General features: G+C 40.4%; 1 protein-coding gene across 1 annotated transcript in view; it reads left to right on the top strand.

Moving 5' to 3' along the window:
• The window catches only part of Wipf3 (WAS/WASL interacting protein family member 3), a 78,385-nt gene that overhangs the window by 14,120 nt on the left and 46,660 nt on the right, over positions 1–17,605 (top strand). The window contains 1 exon segment of the mRNA XM_042685006.1: positions 7,789–7,969. Within this exon segment, the coding sequence (XP_042540940.1) occupies positions 7,847–7,969 (123 nt within the window). The 5' untranslated portion in view covers positions 7,789–7,846.

Here is a 17,605-nt window from a genome sequence, read left to right on the forward strand (position 1 = left end):
TTCTTGGGTAGAAAATAAACATTTCAATGACAGCAGTTAGTGTGTAGAATTGTTTAGTAAGTTATTTCTCTCCAAGACAACTCACAGGTGGAGTGGAGATGCTTGTTAACTTTTTTGTTTATAAGCCAGGCAAGCTCAAGGCACATCCATTTCTGGATGGGTACTGGCAGGCTCATCAGGCAGAGAAACAAGGAAATCCAAGGTGGGGAGGAAGATAGTTCATTGTCTGTATCAACTGGCTCATTTCCCACATGTCAGAAGAGCTCCTGGTAAAGAGGCCACACTGCAGCAATCTATGGGCTCTGTGTGGTTTACATACATGACCCACTGGGGCTTACAGATTATTTTAAGATTACCCCTAGGTATGGAATATGAAATTGCTGCGTAAGTCACTGAAAATATTTGAAAAAAACTACATCTGTACTGAATGTACAAATATACACATATAGAGACTTTTTCCCATGTCATTAATTCCTAAACAATACAATATGGCATTTACATTGTATTAGGTATTATAGACAAAGTAGAGAAGATTTAGAATATACTAGATGATGCACATAGATTATATGTAAATATGATGTGTCATTTTATATAGGTCTGAGCATCCAAAGATGTTGGTATGCACGACATTTTGAAGCCAACTCCCTGCAGATACCAAAGAACAACTGTCTCTATCAACACTTCAAAACTGGATTTTTCACACACACACACACACACACACACACACATCTGAATACAAGCTTTTCTTGGGAAGAGGGAGAGATACTGGCAAAGAGTAGGTGCACATTATCCTGGAATATACATCAGCCAGAGCTGAATGGAATCTCTGCTCCAGACCTATGGCTGTTCACATTAGGTTTGTCCCCTCTACATTCCTATAGCCCATCTCTGAGTTGGGGCCACATTCTGGTCTCCACCTGCAGGGAATGCTGGGAAATGAAGTTTCTGGCTTCTACCTGTCTCATGCTAATGTTGCAAATGCCTAAGACATAGGGAAAGTCTTTAAAAGATGATGACAACAAGACCCAACTAGGGAACTAGACAGTTTTCGGAATATTTGGCCATTTAGTCCCTGTGTGTTCCCAACCTTCTCCTCTTTCTTCCACCAGCTCATCTTGCACTCTCACTCTCACTCTTGCTCTTTTTTAGAAAAAGATACAGCTATAGCTAGAGATATAGATAAATATAGCATAGAGATATAGATAAAGATATAGATAAATAGTATATAGAGATAGACAGACAGACAGACAGATAGTCTCTCTGCTTGTAACAAGAATAGATCCCTATTGAAATATACAGTAATTTCTACAAAACATTTATGTATCAAGCCTTCTCTGCAGGTCTGAATGTGAATGGCCTTTCCTAGCAACCCTTCCTCTCTTGTGAGCATTCATCTTGCTCCTGTTTTTTTTTTAATTTTGTTTTGGTTTGGTTTTTGGTCGGTCATGGGGCTTGAACTCTGGACCTGGACGCTGTCCCTGAGCTCTTCAGCTCAAGGCTAGCACTCAATCACTTGAGCCACAGCGCCACTTACAATTTTCTGGTGGTTAATTGGAAATAGTAGTCTCAGGGACTTTGTTCCCCAGGCTGACTTCGAACCTTGATCCTCAGATTTCAACCTCTTGAGTAGCTAGGATTACAGGATAAGCTACCTGTCCCTGGCTTGCTCCTTTTTTTATGGTCACTGTCGTTGTTCATAGTAGTGATGATAGGTATGTAAGTAGTGATGATAGGTATGTAGTCCAGATAAGTGATTTTTATGTGTGAGGATTGGTATTATGTTCTTTTTATATAGGATCTGTCCTGGGCTCTTGATTTAAGCATAACAAACTAAAAATTAATCGTTATAGCTGTATTTTACAAACCAATAAAATGAACCCACTGAAGTTAGTTGACCTGATGGAAAGTCATGAGGAAGAAGCGGAGGCAAAAGGGAAACCCAGGCCTGCCTGAGTCCTGCTGGCCTCAGAGGGAAGCACCGGCTGGTTCTGCTGCCTCGCCCCTCCCTAATGGTGCTTGAATATCTAATGTGCATTTCCATGCTGCAGTTTCACCTGTGTCATGAGTTGGAGGAAAGAATAAAAGCCTTTGAGGTTCTGGCTTTTTTAAAAAGCATTTTAAATGCATTTCAGAATAGAAAAACATTTTTAAATGGGTTGGGAGAACACAAAGCATCAAAGAGCTCATGGGTACAGCTTGTGACTTCCTGGGGCTCTGTATTCTTAACTGTCATACTTTAACAAATATTCCTGTAGATAATTGCTTAATTATTATATCTGTCAAGAAAAAGCCTTCACATCCATCAAGTACTGCATATAAAAATAGCTTTAATCCTAGATTTTGGAAAGTTATCTCCTGAGGCATGAGCAAGGCAGAGCCCTCCTGGTACATGTCATTCTCAGACTCCTAAGGATTGAGCTGACTGTAGAGCAGGGGAGCAGGGGAAACAAAGCAAAAGAACTGTTCTCACTTTTGTGGGATCACTTTCATTTTATAGTTTCCAATTATTTTTAAGTCTTCACAACATGGAAACCAAGAAGTTAGATGATATAAGGAAATGTATATATGTGTGTGTGTGTGTGTGTGTGTGTGTGTGTGTGTGTGTGTGTGTGTGTGTGTGTGTGTGTGTATACACACACACACACACACACACACACACACACACACACACACACAATGGAATTCTATGCTTCCATTAGAAAGAATGACATCTCCCTATTTGTAAGGAAATGGAGGGACTTGGAAAAAAATCATATTAAGTGAAGTAAGCCAGACACAAAGAAACATAGATCCCATGGTTTCCCTTATTTGTAAAAATTAGTATACATCTAGGACAAGCTTAGCAGATGAGCAGAATAGCTCAATAGCTATGTACATATGGCCACATAAGATGATGCTAAGGGAAGTGAACTTCAATACATGAACAAATGTTGTTAATGTACTATGTGATTTCTTGTTTCTTTTGTACCTTCTTCCCTCTATGATTGTGGTCTCTCTATTTGATTTTGGTCCCCTGGGTATTGTATATATGTTTATCTGAATTAGAGAAGGGAAGGGGAACAAAAAATGGTGAGACAAAGGACAATGGGGAACCAGTGCAACAGTGATACTCACAAGATCTGTACAACTTGGGGGGGAGGAAGTAAAGAGGGAGGAGGAAAAATAGGGAGAGGGTAACAAGTTAGACAAGAAATGTACTCACGACCTTACTTATGTAACTGTAACCCCTCTGTACGTCACCTGGACAATAAAATTAAAATAAAAAAGAAGTTAGATGATCTTAATTCTGCTCATTTATAGTAAAAGAATGTGGTACAGTAGAAACAAGGGTGAGAAAGATTGAAATTTAGCTAGTTATGCTTGTCCAAAAATAATTGAAACTGTATATACTAAGATAAAATTTGGTTATCTGTTATGTATAAACATAGCAGTACTACCATGCAAATGGTGAGAGAAATCAATATAATTAAATTAATGCACCCACGGAGGGTTCAAAAATTACATTACTTGTAGACCTTGTATTTGCAAGTTGACCTATTCACGAAGATTTATGTGTGAGAATAGAATCAGTATTAAGGTGCCTTAGTGCTGATTCATAGATATGTGAAGAATAGTGATGGTATATTTAGTCATCCACCATGCACAATCCCAGCAGAGACTGAACAAGGCCATATTTGGCCACTTTGTTTTTCTCTAGTGCTGTATAAAGTATCCTTATACTTTATATAATGCCAAATTTCAAATTTTTGTACTTTTGTGCTTTAAAGAAGCCTCTAAGCACAATGCTGAACTGCTACATAGTGACCAAATCCCAAGAAAGCCAAGTGTGCTCTATGGAGAAATAGTTTTATTAGACAAGCTTCGTTCAGCTGTGAATCACAGTGATGCTGGCTGAGAGTTCAGCTGTTCTGCTCAGGGTCATCAAAAGATTCAATGAGAGCTAGGAAGGTAGCTCAGTGGTAGAGTGCTTGCCTTGCATGCATGAGGCCCTGGGCTCGATTCCTCAACACCACATAAGCAGAAAAAGCCAGAAGTGGCGCTGTGGCTCAAGTGGTAGAGCACTAACCTTGAGCTGAAGAGCTGAGGGACAGCGCCCAGGCCCCACAACTGACAAAAACAAAAAACAACAAAAAAAAAAAACAGATTGGGTGATGCTCATCTATATTGTCAAGGGATATTTGTATTCTCTTTATTGATTCAAATGCTAACCTCTTTTGGAAACAGCTTTCCAGACATGCTATTCTACTGTCTCTATGTGGGAATCCCTCATTCCTGTAAAGTTGACATATAAAATTAAGCATCAGACTCAATGTCCACAAGTGACTTTTTATAGAATGCAACTGTAGTTACAGTATTTATTATTTCAAGTTCCTATATTAAATAGGTTAAAATATTACTGGGTGCTGGGCACTGGTAGCTTACACCTGTCTTCTCTAGTACTCAGGAGGCTGAGATCTGAGGTTCAAAGAAAGCCTTCGTAGACAAATCTATGAGACTGTTGCCTCCAATTGACTAGTAAAAAGCTGGAAGTGGAGGTGTAACTGAAATGGTAAAATGGCAACCATGAGCAAAAAAGCCAAGTAAGGACATGAAGTCCAGTACCAGCACAAAAATTCATGAACAAAATATAAATATTAGTAAGTATAATAAATTAGTTTCAAAATCTTCATTGTTTAACATAATAGACTTTTTTGAAACATGAATGTCAGCTACATGGTTACACCTACTTACAAAGGCAGTTAGAAAATGGAATCATACAATGTACTGAGAGAGACCATGGGTAGCTCTGTCACAGTCCTTACCGTTATTTCTTTCAGGCATTTTTTCCCTGAAGTAAATGGCTAAACTCTTGAATATAAGTATGTTTTTAGGTTTTCCTTTTAAATCAATTTCAGTTTTTCACCAGGGAATGCTTGTCTATCTCCTCGTCTGTCTTACTTAAAAAATTAAGCCTTTACATAATGAGATTTCCCAATATTCTCTTGTTCTATTAATAGTTCCATCAAGACTTATACCTTTTGTAAGTTTTTGACTAGAAATACTTTTGCTACTGAATACAAGATTATATACTGTCAAAATACAGCTGATAAACAGTTAAGTTGTTGGCTCCAGTTCAAGTTGCTTTAACATTAGGCCTATAATATGCTAGCTGTATGTGACTCTGTGATATTGTTTATATTAGATAGTGAATAAAGGGACTTGGACTCTGTTTGGGTTCCTATACTACCCTTTATTGTTCTCTGAGATCTACGTTCGTTTTAACATTTTTTTTTATCCTGTTGACCATGATGAGTATTTTTAAGTCTTTTGATAGTGTTTTAATATCAAGAAAAGAAGTACAACTGTGATTATCAGGTCTCTTCTTTCAGGGGAGTATTTTATGTTTAAAAAGTATGATCATTTTTATTGACCTGCTCACATTCTTCCTTGGAATTTCTAGGGAAAGTCTCACAAATGTTTTTCCCCTAAACGTTGCACTTAATTGTATATATTATACCATTTATAACTATGCAATTTTAGAGAATTCTCAACCTTGTTAAAATGAGGTTAATATTGACAGGCGCTGGTGACTTATACCTGTAATCCTAGCTACTCAGGACTGAGGATCGCGGTTCAAAGCCAGCTGGGGCAGTAAAGTGCATGAGATTCTTATCTCCAATAAACCACCAGAAAAACGGAAGTGGCACTGTGGCACAAGTGGTAAAACGTTAGCCTTGAGCTGAAGAGCTGAGGGACAGCGCCCAGACCCAGAGTTCAAGCCCTACGACTGATTAAAAAAAAATGAGGTTAATGCCATGTGATCCAACAGCACTATGCAGATAGATAGATAGACAGACAGACAGACAGAGGCCACAAGAATTGAATTCAAGGTTTTAGAGATGTTTTTGTATACCAGTGGTCATAGAATTTTTCACAATCCCCAAAACAAGGGAACAATCCAGGTTCCATCAGCTTATTAATAATCAAGCAAAATGTGGAGTGGAATAGTTAGAAATGAATTTCTGTTATATATACTACAACAGGAATGAACATAGACAATAGTGTGTGGTATGAAATAAGCCAGGTTGAAGCCAACAAATATTGCATGTTTCCACCTAAGTGAATTATCTAGTAGATAAGCTTATGCATACAGAAAGTAGAATCAAAGTGCCCAGGGGTGAGAATGAGGAAATGATAGTTTTATGGATATGGAGGTTCTGTTTAGGATGATGAATAAGTTCTGGTCAGAATTGCACAGCCTTAGAATGCCCTTAATGCCCCTGAATGATATACTTGACAATTAAGGTAAAAAATATCATATTATTTTATATCTTGCCACAATAACACATTAGATAACACAACAACACAAAATCATATCAGATTTTAAATCTTTAAGTCTGAGTTCTAATCCCAAATTAATTCATTGTTAAGTGTGTATATGACTTTAAACAACCTTTTCTTGTCTACAAAAGTGGGGGTTCCTGCTATTGGCCTTAGGGGATTACTATGGAAATTGATGCAATTAGCCTGGTACATAGAACTAACTATGTAGGTAAAAGAATCTGATTTATTAAATAATCAAAAAATCTAGAGGACTATGTTGAAGCACTGTGTTATATAATTGGTTTTCTGCCTTTGCAGAGATAAGGATGTTTTCATGAAATACAACTGCCATTGGATGTTAAATATGAAGGAAAAATGGACAGACCTGTGTTGGGATCCAGGGACTACCATGCTGGCAGGAACATAAAGTGTCTGTGCCTAAGTTTGATGCTTCAGTTTGTACTTAGGTTGTCTTTAGGTTATCATATCACTTTGCCTCACATTTGCAAATTGTTTGGTTTCATTAGTACAGGCTGGCAGTCCTTGCAATGTGTCTTGAAAAGAGGTCTGTAGCACACATCAGAACACATACACAGATATGCCCTGCAAAGAAATGCAGTTATTTGGAAATCAGACATCCTCCAGTATTAATTTGAAAAGAACTGTATTAAAGAACCATGCCTCAAAAACCCAGCATGCATCCAGATGAGTATGCAGAAACTAAGACATGAGACCATAAAGAAACAGCTGACAGGAGAAAAGGAATCAAGAAAGTGGCTAATGCCCTTTGTAAGCCTTGCTTGAGGCTGGCATCATGCATAACATGAAACCTGTGACATTCAGAAAGATTAAATTCCATTGTCTGCTCAGGAATACAATGAAATGATTTCAATGTTAATAATATAGGATTCAGTTATTGGGGGGAAACAGGTGCATATATATGTTTTATATATATATATATATAATATATATATATATATATATATATTATATGTTCTGACAGCTAAATTCTTTAAATTTTATCACTAAGTAATTTCTAGAGTCTATCTACTTTTATCAATCTCTAGCACTTAGCCAGCTTCACAGTGAGAACTCTGTGAATGAACTAACAATGGAATAAAACTGTCTACAGTATGTGTGTTTCTCTAAGACATGTAATACCAGAAGGTAAGTAGGAGATTTAATTATACCTCTTTGCCAGGTGGCTCATTCTTGCAATCCTAGCTACTCAGGAGGATGAGATCTGAATATCATGGTTTGAAGCCAGACCAAGCAGGAAGTCCATGAGACTCTTATCGCCAACTAACCACCAAAAAGCCAGAAGTGGAACTGTGTGTGGTTCAAGTGGCAGAGCACCAACCTTGAACAAAAAAGTTAAGGGACAGTGCTCAGGCCCTGACTTCAAGACCATACTGGCACAAATAATAAATTAATGAATAAATCTATTAAGTAATTAAATAAAACTATCTCTTTTGTCTTTTTCAGAGCAGAAATTCTCTCTATTGGGACCATTCATAAGCAAGAGACATCAACGCTGTGACATATGCCGGTGCCACCACCCCCACCGCCACCCCCACCACCTCCTCTGCCTCCCCCTCCCCCACCTGTTGGGGCTCCTCCCCCACCTGCTGGGGCTCCTCCCCCTCCTCCACCATCAATGCCTCTGGTAAGACCTGTTTGTTCTGTCTGGAGTATTGTGGCCCATAAGCCACTTGAATATATTCCCTTCAGCATTTAGAGTTTCAGTGTTTAAAACAGCTCCTGCCCAGCTCTCCTGTGACAGGTGAATCTGAGGTAGCTGTCTCTAATGATGTCACTTATTATTTCCAAACTAGATTGATCCAGTTATTTCTCACCCAAGTTCCTGAGCTCCCACTTCCACCCTGTTGGCCAATGTAGCCAGCATTTCCTCTCTCAGTCCTGCTGCTTGATACAGGATTCCTGAGCCTCCTGGAGTGACTTTCTATCCACCTGGAAGTCTCATATGTGAGGCCATGTCAAAATGCCAAGTTGATAAGTAAGACATTGCAAAATCAAATTCTAGTATGTTACATGGAAGGTGTTAATGATCCTCTGGGCTTTCAGTTTAGAGTCAGCAAATTAAGCATCATGTGAAATACCACAGTCTCATGTGAAATGTAAATCTGACTGAAATTTCCCTAGTTCCACAAGACTAAAATTGGTCTATTTAAGTTTGTGTTGCCTCTCCTTCTCCCTCTATTCCTCTCTTCCTCCCTCCCTCCCTCCCTCTCTCTCTCTTTCTCTCTTTCTCTTTCTCTCTCTCCCTTTCCTTTTCCCTCTCTCTCTCCCTCCCTTTGTTTAATCATTTGATCATTTGGTTTGAGCTTAGCAGGGGCCCAGAGAAGGTGCTGAACTTCAATACCAGTGACCTTTGCAACCAAGATAAGTTTGTGTTTAGACTCCCTGTTGTGCATTTTGGAATACTGATCAACATTCTTTTCATCTACATCCTAGATTCCAGTAGCATCCCTCAGTTGTGGAGGTGGGAGAAGTCCAGAGTTGTATTTGTTAAGCTTTTTTATTACCGTCCATATGCCTGAGAAAAAAAACAATTTTCTTTGCTCTATGGATTCAGAGGGTTCTTCTGTTGTGGTGGAGAGCAGAGCATTTCACTGCATGGCAACCAGAAAGAGGGGGAAAGGGGAACAGAAAGGCACCAGGGCAAGACATAGCCTCCAAAGAACATCCCTCCCCCACCTGACTGCCCCTCCAGTGTCCTACTTCTTCCAAATAAACTCTACCTCCTACTTTTCACAGCTTCTCCAAATACTACCACATTGTGGATCCAGCAAGAATGATCCCTCCTTAGGTCAGAGCCCTCAGAATGTAATGGGCTCTAATAGACACCATCCACAGTTATACTCACCAATCTCCTAGGCATTTCTTAAGCCAGTCAAATTGACAATAAAATTAATCCAATATACTAGATAATGCCAAGTGTTTCCCAGTGGGAGGTAGTGTAAAATAGAAGGAATAGGAATAAGTACCGACGTTTTACTGGTTAATTTGATCCCATACAGTAATAAAACAGTTCGTAAGTGAAGAAGACATACATGAAATTATCACTAAGAACTAATTATCACTAAGAAGTGTAACTAATACTAATTTCAAATGTGGTGATACAGAATAAATAGCCAGATATGGGCTGGGAAGGTGGTTCAGTGGAAAAGTGCTTGCCTTGCATGCATGAGGCCCTGGGTTCGATTCCTTGGCACCACATAAGCAGAAAAAGCTGGAAGTGGTTCTGTTGCTCAAGTGGTAGAATGCTAGCCTTGAGCTGGATAGCTGAGGGACAGTGCACAAGCCCAGAGTTCAGGCCCCATGACCAACAACAACAACAAAATAATAATAATAATAAATAGCCAGATAAACAAACATGTCAAACTGAAGTTTTTAAGGTTTGGAGATAAACTTCTTTTAAACCTTGCTAATGACACATAAATATCCAAGTCTCAATAAATGTTAAACCTATCTTTCTGAAGTGTTTCTAGAAGTTAACAATAGACCTCTATGTAAGTGCTTTCCCTAGTGATCAGTAATTTTAAAAATTACTTTAAAAAATTAATCCAAAAGGAACTAAAACGACTTTCTGTAAGGATCTGTAGAGCATGCTCTTTATTTTACTAAAAAAAAAAAAATCTAAAGTGGGATTTGGAGAAGTAATTTTATTATGCTATATTTTTAATTAAAATTTTCATCGAGCTTTGATGTTAGTTAAAAATTGCATCTAGGGGCTGGGAAGGTGGCTCAGTGGTAGAGCGCTTGGCTTGCATGCATGAGGCCCTGGATTTGATTCCCCAGCACCACATAAGCAAAAAGAAAAAAAGCTGGAAGTGGCACTGAGGGACAGCGCCCAGGCCCAGAGTTCAGGCCCCACGAAAGGACCCCCCCCCAAAAAAAATTGCATCTATTGTGACCATGAAAAGTAGATAAGCTCATGCCTGTTATCCTAGCTACTTGGAAGCTGAGATCTGAAGATCCCTGTTGAAAGCTAGTCCAACGAGCTTTGAAGCCAGTCTGAGTGACTCTTATCTCCAAACCACCAGAAAGCAGGAAGTGGAGATGTGGTTCAAGTGGTAGGACAGCCTTGAGCAAAAAGCTCAGGGACAGCATTCAGGCCCTGAGTTCAAGCCTCAGTATACACATACAGAGAGAGAGAGAGAGAAGGATGGAGAGAGGGAAGGAGGGAGGGAGGGAGGGAAGGAGGGAGAGAGGGAGGGAGAGAGGGAGAGAAGAATTAATGTTCTTTGTGTATAAAAAGCTCTTTCAGATAAATTCAGGAGGAATGAATTTTTTAAAAATGGGCACAGTATGATCTCCCACTTTCCCTTATCCTCGACTCTCCTCCCCCAAAGTTGTAAAGTTCATTTCCAATATAGTATTTTGTGAGGATCGCTGTTGCATTGGAACCAACCCAGATGCCCCTCAGTAGATGAATGGATCAAGAAAATGTGGTATATATACACAATGGAATTCTATGCTTCCATCAGAAAGAATGATATAGCCCCATTCATAAGGAAATGGAAAGACTTGGAGAAAATCATATTAAGTGAAGTAAGGCAGACTCAAAGAAACATAGGCTCCGTGGTTTCCCTCATTTGTAATTATTAGTATATGTCTAGAATAGTCCTAGCAGAGGATCACAATAGCTCAATAGCTAAGTACATGTGGCCATATAAAAAGATGCTAATTGAAATGAATTCCAAGGTATGGAAACAAGAGGTTTTTTTGCTTTGTTTTGTTTTTTAATGTACTGTGTGAAGTTATTTTTTTCATTCATTTTTATCCCTTTGGTTTATCCTCGGTTGTCACTGTTTTTGATTTGGGTACCCTAGTCTTGTATATATGTTTATCTGATTTGGGGAAGGGAAGGAGAATAACAAAATGATGAGACAAAGGACACAGGATTAAAGTTTGAACCACCCAACTCAGCTTCAAGCTATACTCTTTGGTCTCATCCTTTTAAAAATCCACAGTATAAGCCCTGCTTTCACTGTATTTGATGTCGGTATAATTTGTGGAGGGGAAGGGGAAAAACAAAACGTTTAAATAGGGATACAGGTGGACCCATTGCAACAATGAGATGTACAAGACGTTATATCGAAAACGAACTTTACAACTTTGGTGATGGTGGGGGGGAGGATTGGGTGGGAGGGCAGGGAGAGGATGGTATAGGAAGGGGAAACAAAGGAGGAGGCTACAATGCTTGATAAGAAATGTACTCATTATCTTGCCCATGTAATTGTAACCCCTCTGTACAGTATTTTCACAATAAAAAAAATCCAGTAACAATGACAAATTTTCCTACTTGATATATCCTGTAGGTACATAATTTAATTGTAAGGGTATAATTAAATTATTATTGTTGCTTTGTTTAATACAAATTTCTTAGATACCTAAAGAAGGTGCAGGTCAGTGGGTTTGGTTTTTGAATTGCATAATTCTATTGAACTTTTATTTTCAAATGTTTTTTGATTCCTCCTATTTTAAGTATCCAAAGTGAGCTGAACAGTCTGTTTGAGGTCTGTGAGTTTTGTTTTCTGGCCACAATCCCACATAGACTAGTCACCCACCAGCTGACAAATTTTGGAGTTGTGTTGCTCAGGCCGAACTGAACAGAAACATTTAGGACCATAGCTTATGTGTTTGATGATAAAATAGATTTTATGGGGTTTTGTGGCATGCTATTACCATTCAAGCTAAACACAACTTTAGGAGGAAGCATGCCCAAGGGCTGGATGTATCTTATTGTTTAAATACCAAAGGGAGACTGGCTTGGATATCATTTCTTTACCATGAGAACCAGTCTGAAGAGGAAGACATGATGAGGGTGTATATTTCTGCCCTCATGCTCTCAGGCTATTATTTTCTAATAATGCTGAAAGGAAATTACAATGAGAAGTCTCTACAGTCCCTAGCTGTTCTGATCCATCTTTGCTCTTTGCCAGACAGGGTCTTTGTTTACATTCAGGAAACTTGGCGGCGTGATTTTCCTCCTGTTGACCTAAGAATAGCATGATTCACAGGCAAAACCAACTCAGCAGTGTTGGAAAATGTCAGCTGTTGCTTGCATGCAGAGGTTTCCCCAGCATGTAGAATACAGGGGCTTGTGATGGAAGGGCGCTGTGGAGACAGTGTTGGAAATCTCGTGGGAGACTTGGACTCTTGTGTTTACTTTTGTTAAAAAAAAAAAAAGTGGGGGTAGGGAGCGCTCCTTGGAAGGGTTCTTAATAGAATTGCATATTCCATTACATCCTGGAAAGGGTAATTTGCATGTTTACCCGTGCATTTGGAATAATGAGAGGCTTAAAAATTCTGAAATACTGTCACTCACATGGGCTCTCCCGACATTGCTGTGCTTTGATTAGTGTGGCTCATGTGGGATGGGAGAGATTTGCCTGGGATTGACAGTGCTGATCAGGAGAAAGCTTTTGCATTACACCATTCTCTGAGGCTTATGTAGGCTAATATTTGGTGCCAGTTTCAAAAACAACACGTTTGTGTTCACATGTTAAAAATTTGATTTTCTCTTTGTTCGTGGGTTTACACTAAAGCATTAACAGTGTTTGAATGAAACCTGAGCCCATCCTTGCAGCATATTTCCTGTCTGCAAGACGGAGAGGTGTGTCAGATCCTGCCACTCATGCTTCCAAAAGACCATTCAGCACAATATGTAAATGTGTTTCTTCTTTCACAGCTGTGAGGTGGGTGTGTGGCTGCGACAGAAAAGAGCAGGCTTGCTGTGGTGTGCAGAAGTGATTGTGCACTGATAATGCCCAAGTCTCGGCAGGACAAGCCTATGAGCAGCCATGAAAGGCCTTTATCAAATATCCCCAGATCCCAGGAACAGGAGGGTTGGAGCGGAGAGCTCACGCACAGCACATGGAACACAATGGCAGAGGGTGAGCCTTGAATGTGGCCCATTTATGGAACAGTGATTCCTCACTAGAGCTTTTTTTTTTAACACCCAAAATTTCTGGCCCTTTGCCTTTGGAATCTATGAAATTCCATAGTAACTAGATTGACTAGAACACTGCCAGTGTTCTCCTCCCAGGATCGTTTCCCAGCCATACCCAGCTGGGATCAGGAGGGATGCTGTGGCTTGGAGCCTGGGGTCTTTGGGGCCATGTGCTCTTTCCTTTACCTTCTCTTGCCTTCTTTACCTTTATTGGCATAGAAGGAAAAGAGAAGTCATCTCTGGTGGTGGCAACCAATGTGACACACAGCTCTAATTGGGTAGGACTGGGAGAGCCCCAGCCCACCAAGCACAGCTCTGCAGAGAGGGAGCAGCAGCCAGAGTCACAAGCCCCACATTGCTTATCAAAGGACAGGTGCATGCAGTGAGAGCAGCAGGGTTCCCATAGACAGCATTTCTGGATTGTGTGAAAGAAACTATGTGGTTGGGTGCTGGTGGCTCACGCCTGTAATCCTAGCTACTCAGGAGGTTAAGATCTGAGGATTGTGGTTCGAAGCCAGCCTGGGCAAGAAAGTCCGTGAGACTCTTATTTCCAATAAATAACTCAGGAAAAGCCAGAAGTGGTGCTGTGGCTCAAAGTGGTAGAGCATAGCCTTGAGCACAAAGAAGCTTAGGGACAGAGCCCAGGCCCTGAGTTCAAGCCCTAAGACTGACAAAAAAATTCATGTGGGGCTGGGAAGGTGGCTCAGTGGTAGAGCGCTTGCCTTGCATGCCTGAGGCCCTGGGTTCGATTCCTCAGCACCATATAAGCAAAATGAAAAAAGCTGGAAGTGGCGCTGTGGCTCAAGTGGTAGAGTGCTAGCCTTGAGCTGAAGAGCTGAGGGACAGCGCTCAGGCCCAGAGTTCAGGCCCCACGACTGGACCCCCCCCCCAAAAAAAATCATGTACCCCTATGTAATCCCTGATGAAAACTATAAGGGAAGGGTAGTGATTTGTATTTTCCTTCTTGTATGATTCTTCATTTTCTCAAATGGAGTATTTTTACTTTTACAATTTGAAGAAAAACAATTGAAGGAAAGAAAATGCCTGGGTGTGGGTGGCTCACTTTGTAATCCTAGCTATACAAGAGGCTGAAATCAGAGGATCACAGCTAGAAGCCAACCAAGGCGGAAAGTCCATGAGATATTTATCTCCAATTAATCACTAAAATGTCAGACATAGAGCTGTAGCTCAAGTAGTAGAGTGTTAGCCTTGAGCACAAAAGCTCAGGGACACACCAGGCCCTGAGTACAAGCCCTAGGAGCAGCACACATGCAGAGAGAGAGAGAGAGAGAGAGAGAGAGAGAGAGAGAGAGAGAGAGAGAAAAGCAAAGAAAGAGAATGATCATTTGCCTGTCAGAAGCAGAAATAGATTATATTATAGTCATAATCTATAGTAATAGTAGATATATTCTGAGCAGTTATTGGGCATCTATTCTAAGCATGTAACACAGATAACTCAAATTCAGATTTATAATCCAATGAAGTTTCAGATGCAGGAACTGAGGCTCAGAGAGTGAATGAACATATCCAATCTCACAACAGCCAGTATATGGTGCAGATGGATTTCTTCCTAGGCTCTCTGACTGTAGCACCCAAGTGCTCTACACCTTGATGCCTCCAAATACGTGTACTAGGCAGCCCCAGCAGTACTTACTCTATGCATGTAACACTTGCGGAGTGCTTGCTATGAACACTGGACGGGTGTAAGTGCTTAGGATATATACTGCCTTATTCTTCATAATAACCTCTGCAGCAAGGGTGTTGTTCTTGTTTTATGAATGAGGGAATGAAATGCCCAGCTAGTGGGGTTGTGGGTTGAACTCTGTCAGAATGGCACCAGATCTCCACTCTGAACCTCTAGTCCAGCTGCCTTTTGATATAAAGTCAAAGGGCATTGAATCTCTGGGGATTATCAAGGAAGCAAGTCTCAGGGATGACATCTATCTCTTTAAATCTAAAATCCAGGAAATCTATAAATCACTCACTCTACCACTTGGGCAAAGCTTCCAGATTTCCTTCCTGTATTGCCAAGCTATTCCTAGGTTGCTCTTTCTCTTTCTTGTTCTTTTTTACCTTTATGGTTCCATAATTTTCCCTACTTGCTTGATTTTCTACCTTTAAGTAGGAAAAAATGCAGGTTGCCTTTTGAATTAGCAGAAGATAATCACCATTAATGATCGGCACAAGCCAGATGCGGTAATCCTACTCAGGAGATTGAGATCTGAAGGATTGTGGTTTGAAGCAAGCCAGAGCAGAAAAGTCCAAGAGACTCTACCTCCAATTAACCAGCAAAAAGCCTGGCTAGAGGCATGGGTTAAGTGGTTAACTACAGGCCCTGAGCAAGAAAGCCAAGCCTTTGGTACTGACAAACAATAAAAGAAGTAGACTAATGCAAAGGAAATGAGTTTTTGTCTTGTATTTAGCTTACAGTTGCCTGTGCATGAGCTTAGAAACAAGCTCTCTGATGCTAGCAGTGCTGGGCAATGGGGACACTAAAATGCCACTTAAGTTCAGTGATAGCAGACTGTGTCCTTGACTTTAACTAAACCATCATACAAGTTTACTAAGCTTGGACTGCCCAGAGTTCTTGAGTCTCTGCCTCAAAAGAGTTTACAGTGTGAATCTAAAGAACTCTTGGCTCATAGTGGATCCTTGCTCAAACATGGAAATGTTGACTGTAGAACTGGATTCCTTATCCCAGACTAGAACTTGGAACAATGTATTCCCTCATCAGAAGCTTTTCCTACCAGTGGATTACTTATAGTCTTGTCAGAGCCTTCTTGTCTTTTGAATAAGTCACTTTTCATCTTTCAAATTTGCTTCTCAAATCCATGGAGCTCTCTTCTGAATAGTTAAGATTCAGGTGAGAGATGAGCCAGGATCTTGAGTGACTGACATAGAAGATCCATGCCCAATTCATGGCCTGGTGTTTATTCCAGAGCTGGTGAGTTCTCTGAAGATAGTCTAAGTCATTAGGTCAACCTGCTGTGAGCTAACTAGCCTCTGCTTCTCATTTTCCCCCTTGATAGCCAGAGCACATTCTAGGTTGTATTTTATAAAACACCAGCAACACACCTGTATTTTTGTAGGAATGTTTTATGAAGTAAATACAGATGTAGTAAAAGTAACAAATTTAGGGACAGCAACAATTAATACTTGGGTATTATTTAAAGGGCCATAAAGGCTAGGCACCAGTGGCTCACACATGTAATCTTAGCTGCTTAGGAGGCTGAGAGTGAGAACAGATCACAGTTCAAGGCCAGCCTGGACAGAAAAGTTTGTGAGACAACCTTCTCCTTCTTCTTTGTTGCCTTCAGTAAGAAACTTGCTTATTTTTTTAAAAATCCAGATGCTGGCATTGTCCAGATTTATTTATAATTGTTGTCCTGCTGAAACTTGTTCACTGAAACATTTTGACTTGCATTACTGTTTTACATCCCCAGTTAAATTAAAAATCCACATACAAATGAAAATGAAAAACTCTCCACATATGCTGCTTGCTAGCTGGATTTTTTTTGTATAATTGTTACATGACTGGCATGGATAGCACAGAGGTTGGTATCTTCAAAAAAGCCAACCAGATAGGCCTCATTTACCTCCTGAAAAATAGCTGTGTTCTGGAAGTGCAGATCTGTTCTGAAGTCCTGAGCAATTTCTTGCAGAGGTACTGGAAAGGGAGCTTGCGAATCCGAAGTTCAGTGGATTTCTGATAGCATCTCATTTCCAAAAGTGCCACAGTACCAGGCCTGAAATGATGGGATTTCTTCACCCCATCTTGACCACCCTTGCAAGTGGCTTTGTGTGTGTGCATGTGCACATGAGTGTGTACACGCATGTGTGCATGCATGCACTGGTCGTAGGCCTTGAACTCTGGGGTTGGGCGTTATCCCTAAGCTCCTTTTACTCAAGGCTAGCACTTTGCCACTTGGACTACAGCAACACTTCCAGCTTTTCCTATGATTAATTGGACATAAGAGTCTCGTGGACTTTTTCTGCTTAGGCTGGCTTCAAACTGCAATCTCAACCTCAGATCTCAGCCTCCTGAGAGGTAGGATTACAGTGTGAGTAATGGGCACCAGGATTAAACTTTTTTTTCTTTTTTGTTTTCAGAGCTGAGGGCCAAACTCAGGGCCTTGCACTTGCCAAGCAAGTGCTCTTCCACTGAGCTAAATCCCCAACCCATGAGTACCTTTTGTAGCCAGTTGTTTCCTGGGTGCTTTAGCACTGGTGGATTTACAAGCAGTCTGCTTGGTATAGAGAGGCCTTACTCATCTTTCTCCTTCGCCTGGAACTAGAGCAAAGAAGAGGTGGTGCTGGCATTAG

The sequence above is a fragment of the Dipodomys spectabilis genome, unplaced genomic scaffold (assembly GCF_019054845.1).
Source record: "Dipodomys spectabilis isolate Male_0828 unplaced genomic scaffold, ASM1905484v1 ptg000092l, whole genome shotgun sequence".
Classification (NCBI taxonomy): Eukaryota; Metazoa; Chordata; class Mammalia; order Rodentia; family Heteromyidae; genus Dipodomys; species Dipodomys spectabilis.